At 42.3% G+C, this 7033-nt stretch overlaps 1 protein-coding gene across 2 annotated transcripts; it reads right to left on the bottom strand.

Moving 5' to 3' along the window:
- Positions 1 to 472: 472 nt before the first annotated feature.
- Positions 473 to 6808, bottom strand: spp1 (secreted phosphoprotein 1). Of its 2 annotated transcripts, XM_030742849.1 has the most exons (8): positions 6684 to 6808; positions 3469 to 3540; positions 3322 to 3360; positions 3165 to 3239; positions 2630 to 2704; positions 2413 to 2541; positions 1868 to 2209; positions 473 to 1692 (listed from the first exon to the last, which is right to left on the bottom strand). In XM_030742849.1, exons 2-8 carry the CDS (start codon positions 3520 to 3522, stop codon positions 1300 to 1302), a joined length of 1107 nt encoding a protein of 368 aa, XP_030598709.1. In that variant the 5' UTR covers positions 3523 to 3540; positions 6684 to 6808; the 3' UTR covers positions 473 to 1299. The 2 variants fall into 2 exon arrangements, with proteins under 2 accessions (XP_030598709.1, XP_030598711.1); XM_030742851.1 differs by lacking the exon at positions 3165 to 3239.
- Positions 6809 to 7033: the final 225 nt, after the last annotated feature.

Consider the following 7033-nt stretch of genomic DNA (forward strand, 5'->3'; position numbering starts at 1 on the left):
ATTTATTGTTGTGCTTGTACCATCGACATGGTTTTCGAATACTTACAGTCAGCGTTTGATAGTCTCCGCTCCGGCTGGTTTTAAAATGCAGAAAAAAAACACACTTCTATTATAGCCATTTGTGTCTTCTACTTGCTGCAATAGTTTCCTATTTTCTAAGGCCTGACCTAGAGGCCCCTAAACTGTAAAGGATTTGAGTGTTCAGACTCCTGCTGTTTAAGCATGTTCTTCACTGCTACATTTGACAGTTACAGACACGATTTACATTCATTATAACAGTGATGAGCATGTTCCCTGTAAACATTCAAGAGGCTACAAAACTCTTCTGTATATCACATATAACTTTCTTTTCACAAGACTTTATGAAGTAATCTTCATATTAGTGCTCGTGCTTAAATGAATCTTAAATAAAAAGAAACACCTAATGTCTCTTTTTTATGAAAAAGAACTTTATTAATATTTTAGAAATGGTACATTATGATACATTACAGTAAACAACATGGGACAAACATCATGTAGTGTAGGTAGTAACTGTGCAAATAAGCAGGGCTGTGTTGTCTGTATGTGTGTACTGCATCTGTATCTGATTGAACCCTGCACTAAAGACTTTTTTCTCCTTCGCCTGCATCCTTTTATCCGCACCAGCCAAATTTTAATATTAGCGAGCAAAAAAAAGCTAAGCCACACTGGCAGCAAACGTGTGGCTTAATGTCAGTTTTAAATTTGATTACAAGTATTAAAAATGTATTTAAATATAAAGTGTGCATTTCCATTTATTTTAGAAGCATAAAAACATTGCATGTTTGCATATTGCAGTTGTTAATCAAGGGTTAATGGCAGTTTTGTGCTAGTGTAGACAAGAGGACTCAACTTTGTCGGCATCTTTATCGGTTTTGACCTTGTACCCTGCTGGTAGAGAGAGGAAAAGGGGAAGGGGCAAAGATCATGAGGTCAGCCAACCTCAGGTTACAGGTAGCAGTCGTCATTTTTAACATCCTTTAAAGTTCAATTAACTTCTTTTCCTCTGCTGGATCAAACATAGGATTTACAAGGACCACAGGATAACAGAGTTAATGGTTTATTTAGCTAAAACCCTGAAGAGCAAAGCATATGTGCTTTTTAGATGACACACAAATAATCATGAAAACATCAGAGTCAATAATAATTCAGCCTTGGTTGTCACTGTTTGACCCTGCAGGGGAAAAGAGCTCAGGAGGGGGGGGGCTCTTTGCACCTGGATGCAGCGTGTGCACTTTATGTGATTTGGACACCACCACCTGCTCGATTTCCTAGGTGGGCTTATTTGGCAGTGATGACTGCTGGCATGTCGGTGGTGGTGGTGTCAGGTCCTGCACCATCCTCGTCAGAGTCACTCTCATCACTCTCGTCAGAGTCTGCGTCAGTCTCCGTCGCCTCCTCGCTGCTCTGGCTCTCCTCCTCTTCGGTCTCCTGGCTGGTGCTGTCGCTGGTGGTGCTGGCACTCTCCTCCTCTTCCTCCTCCTCTGGGGTGCTGCTGCTTTCACTCTCATTGGTGGTGGAGTCACTGGTGCTGGTGCTCTCCTCTTCCTCTGGAAGAGCTCCCTGGCGGGGGTCCTGGTCCTGAGGTGTGCCAGAGGAAGCATCCAGGCCCTGGCTCTCCACCTCAGGGGTGCTGGTGCCTTCCTCCAGGAATTGAGGGTTGACATAAATAGTCTAACGGTGAGAGAAGAGATGTGAAGGTTAGTCTGCATAGTATTTTCTTTTAAAAAAAAAAATAGTAATATAAAACAACAGTTTTTAATTTTATCTCTGTTAACAGATATCCGTTTATCTGCACTTTTTGGCATATTTTTGTAGAAAGAAAGACAAGATTAAATGCTAACTGTACCTTATACACCTTTGGCAACTTCTCCACCTCATTGCCATCAGTCATTGCATAGGCCATCTTCTTTCCTGTGTCCACAAACTCATAGGACTTGTAGGGACCGGGAGCCTTGTGGTAGGATTTTTCCTCCACATAGACAATGGACTTGTACTCACTGGGGTGGCCTCCCAAGTTGTCACCGCGGGCTGTATCGGTGACGATGGTGGCCACGATGGTGTCGTCGGTCGGTTCAGGTGCCGGTGTCTCTGTGACAACCACGGGAACTATTGTAGCAGGAGCAGGCGTGGAGGACTCACCAGACTCTGAGCTGTCGCTGGAGTCCTCCTCCTCCTCCTCATCAGTTTCCTGTAGAGAAAGCCGTGGCAGGAGAGCTGTCAGAGGTAGCAAAGGCAGGAATTCCTACTGATTTTCCAGTCTGTGACTCTTCTTTGGCAACCCTATTGGATGGCTTGCATTGAATTTATTCAAATTAAAGCAACCCTAAATATTGTGATACACACGAGGCTTTAAGGAACAAATGAAGTCTTTTATGAGGCGTTTTTACTCACACTCTCCTCTGCTGCATCATCATCGTCGTCATCTTCATTATCCTGACTGTTAACAGTGGCTGCATCTGAACCTGCGTCTGTGCTCACAGATTTGACTTCAGGTGTGGCCTCTGCTGCCACCTGCTGCTGCTGCAAAAACCATGAAAACACAATCCTCTGTTTAAGATTATCAGTCCTGAGAAATTATCAGGGATTTGATCTGCACTGCTGATCTCACCTCCTCCTCTTCTGAAGTCTCTGCGCTCTCTTCCGAAGCGGCCGCCGCTGCTGCTACGACATTCTGCTTTCCCACCTGTAAAATGGACAAAATGTTTATTAACCAAGAGGTACTGTTGACAGACGCACACGTGTCTGTAATTTCCAAGCAACAGACATTTTCATGCGTTTTCATGACCAGATGATCTGTTTTTCTGTGCTCTGTGTTTGCACCCCACCAGTATTCACCTGTATTCGCAGCACCGGTCGTACCTGGCCACAGGTGCACATGTGAAGCGCTTCTTAAAAATACAATACTTTGTCCCAAATTAACCAAATGGTGTGTTCAAGTACAGCTAAAGCAATTAACTCACTTAATGTACTGTAAGGAAACCAAAGGTATTGTGCCTTCCTTTTTATAATTCACATTTTAAATATTATTTTTGGGCAAATTTTGAGGTTTTTGACTGTTAGCTCATCAAAACAAGCATTTAATGAGACAAGAATAAAATGAAAGGTGGAGAAGTGGACAGCAGACTGACAAAGGAGTATTTCACCTGCACAGGTGGTGGACGAGCCTTAAGAACCAGGGGCGCCTGTTTTCTGAGGGCTGGAGGTGCTCGTCGTCTCACCTGTGCACGAGAAAAACGTCATGGAGATCTCGCTCCTTTGTCACCCCCACCCCACCCCGCCAACTTCCCTTTAAATACTCACCACTTCCTCAGAGCTCTCTGAACTGGAAGCCTTTTTTACCTACAAAAATAAAAAAAAATAGGATAAGCAGAAGAAAATGGGCGGGTGGATGTTCCCAGTTTATTTATTTTATGTTGGTGCAGATTTGATTTGACAAACGCGTCTCACCGGCCGGCAGAGGACTGCGGCAAAGAGCAGAACAAACACAAGAGCCACTTTCATTGTGTCACAGTTTGGAGCCTGGTTGGAGGAGAAAGCCAGAAAAACGCAGCTTGAAGTCTCACAATAAAACATCAGCGCGCAGCACAATAAAACAATAGAACATAATCACGATACACAGAGCTCGCCCGGCACCAAAATACTCGTCCGAAGGCCATAACTTCACAGGAAACACAATGACATGTCAGCCTCACAGCCAGATTGCTTTTTAAAAACGGAGGCTGTGCAGTCACATGACTGTTAACTGGCATTGGTATGTCCCAGGGAGTCATTAAAGCCTTAATTACAGAGCTTAAAAAGAGTTATGCGCCTTTGACGACTTAGTTCAATACAGTAAAACATTTTCTGTCATCAGAGCAGGAAAATCGCATCGCTCTGCAGCGTGGTTGAGCAGGCGGATCCTGGTTGATTCTGGTCCAAAAGCACGGAGAAAATAACAGGTGTCATTTAGAAACAGATTAATTTAGTTTGAGGGTGTTTGGTTGGAAAGGTTTAAGACAGAAAAGCAACTCTGTTTGGAGTTTCTACTGTCTGAGTCTAGTTTACATTTCTATCAGTTCTGCAGTGCTTTTTGTGCTATTTTCAGTCGAGGCTTCATAAACACGTTTCAGTAGCAGCGTGGTGTACGTGGGCCTGAGCCACAGTAAAGCACAGTGTGGATCATTTTTATTCATTTCATGGTCGGTTTGTTGGGATTTGTTGTCATTAAATTAAAAAAGGTTCCACTTTTTAATCCATATCTTTTACTTTCTTCTTCTCGTTTCTCTTCATGTTCTTCAACGAGCCTTAAAGTGGGTGCTTGCTGTGGGAGGAGCAGTCTAAGTGCCTATCTGTAATGATGGACTTTTCCTATAGTGTGTAATTCACGGAGTTATAAATGGAAAGCCACAGCGCAGCTGAAACATGTCAGATGCCTGTATGCATGCATGCATTTTTTCTTTTATGAGGACAAGTTTTATTCTCTAGGTTGAATGCTAAAAATATAATAAAGATATTTTTGTTCTTTGCTGTCTGGTAAGGTCTGATTTTCAGAGTTGAAACAACCTCAGACCTTGAAATCGAGGACATTTTGTTCTGTCTTTTCTGGATCTCAGTCTGGCTGTTTGGGGAATGAGTACTGATCTTATATTTAAAACAACCACATGTGCGCAAGTACAGTGGAAGTTAACTTTAACTGTGTATCCGTGTTCTGGTATATCTGTCTCAGTGAGGACCGAGTGTGAGACCTTTAAAGTGAGGACACTTTGGTTTGGACTTCACTTTTACAAAGGCTTGTTTGAGGGTTTAAGAAGTGGTTTTAGAGTTAAGGTTAGAGTGTGTGTTGGGGTTAGCCTTATTGCTACTGTGGTCAGGAGGTTTGATACAACTGTACACTCAAAGCAATGCTAAAGTTAGCTTAGCATTAAGCGTGGAAGCAGGGGAACTGGTAAGATATCAATAAGCAATTCTAAAATTAACTTACATGTTAGATGTTTTACATGTTACATGTTTTATTTATCAAATCAAAGCTCAACGTGCAAAAGTAACACAGCCTGGTTTTGTGGGGTGATTTATGCTGTGCTCTCCTTAAATTGTGAGTTCTGACTTCCTGGATTGTTTCTTTATATGCGGAGACTTTTCTTCAGACTTTGGGAAATCACTGTTATGTTGAACTTTTAGCATCTCAGAGGTAAACTGGGACCAGTAGGACACTTGTGACTCTGATATTACATGAACTGACAGTGCATCCTAAAAATAAACTATGTTAAAAAGTTCATGCAGGATGTAAAGTAGATTTACAATCAGGAAACATTCAGAGTGAAGAAGGATTATCAGAGCAAGAGATCTGCCAGGATTCTCCCAGTTGTCCCAGTCTCTATTTTTAAAGTGGACCAAAGGCTCTAATTTTCAGGTTGCAGTTTGCCCCTCCATCATTCAAACTGCCTGCAGTAAACTGTTTTTATTGTTAGAGGTAAGAGAAGATCTCAAATCTACTTACACCAGTTTAAAAGATCTTTTTTGTTCTGATTGCTTAGTGAGCAATCAACTTTTAGAAAACCAGAGGAGGAGTGAGAGGAAGGAGCGACAAACATGGAAAGGTTATTTGGATTTTTGAATTCTGTTTGGCTTCTTTTTAAAATTCATAACTTATAAAAATATATTTAACAGCAAAAGACTGAGGCGGCTGAAAGGCAGTGCATTGTTGTGGGTGTGTGTTGCTAGTTAGTACGGGTTGGCACTTGGGTTAGTTTCCTGGTGCCCACAGCTTCCTCTTCCCATCCCTGGTGGCAGTGTAACATTAATTAACCAGTCAAACAGCTGCACCGGCTCCAGCCAATCACAGGCAGACATTTGGGGTCTTGACAAAGAATTCACAAGTTACTGCAATAAACCGCAGAGTGGATAACCAAACCATCTTGTGGTTTTATTGTCAGTTTGCTCTGCACTGACTTTAACTCCTGACAGGTTAAAGAGAAGATTCACTTTGTTAGAAATCTCTCTTTCCTCAAAAAAAAGACTGTTTCCAATATTAGATTACAAATATTTTTTTAAATCTACTAAACTAAAGATGTTTACTCTTTAAAACCATTCAGAACATTTAACTTTTTGGGCTTAATTACAGGACAAAGTGTTTTCAGAGAGGTTAGAAAAACTAGTAAACGTAATCATTTACAAAGAGAGGTTCATCAAGTGATAGTTTTAAAAAACCACAGCCTTTAATCTACAGCTTCAGCAGTCTCTGGGCTTTTGGCTTAAGGCTTTTCACAGGATTTAAGGACCTAGCTACAAAGATTTGCTCTCATCTGAACATTTAATTAGCTACTGTAGGTGCAACACTGGTGTCGGGTGATAGCGTCTAGATAGCGCACTGTTGTTAAAACATAAAGTTGTGTGCTGTATTTTTAAAGATGTGAAAAGAACTGTCCACATACTTTTGAGTATGCACCAGTGAATGCAGCAAATGTAGATGAGGACTTGTTCTTCAGATTTCCACACTGCAAGTTTCTGAGTAATGTACTCAAGCTCAAAGAGGGGGAAAAAAGTGCATTTCCAGGAGCAGATATTAATCGGAATTCACACCTCAAATAACAACACCAGGAAGGCATAAAAGAACCCCCCCCCCTCCCATCCAAGCACTTCACATAGTAAAAATAATGTTCAGTGTGGCATGAATTCATTCTGACCTTGTCTGCAGTCGAAGGACGCTTCAGGATTTCGGCGGCTGCAGCAGAAGCACACAGACGTGGTTTGTCTTTAGTTTATCTCCTGGGTTTGCCTGGATGTTGTTTGCTGCACGGTGATGCTGCTGCTGAAAGTAAGGCTACCGGTTGGCTTATAAACCTTCCAGCCTCCGGCAGCAGCCAATCGTCTCGGTGCTCGTGATGTCATGAGGTTAACCGCTCCGTGGTGTCCACCTCCCCTCTCTCCCACTCTTCCTGTGGTTGGTGGTGTCCTGTGGTGGTGTTGGGGGCAAATGCACACACACACACACACACAATACAAGACAAATTCGTGGATGAAGGCATGCAGACAT

Source organism: Archocentrus centrarchus, chromosome 12 (genome assembly GCF_007364275.1).
Source record: "Archocentrus centrarchus isolate MPI-CPG fArcCen1 chromosome 12, fArcCen1, whole genome shotgun sequence".
NCBI lineage: Eukaryota > Metazoa > Chordata > Actinopteri > Cichliformes > Cichlidae > Archocentrus > Archocentrus centrarchus.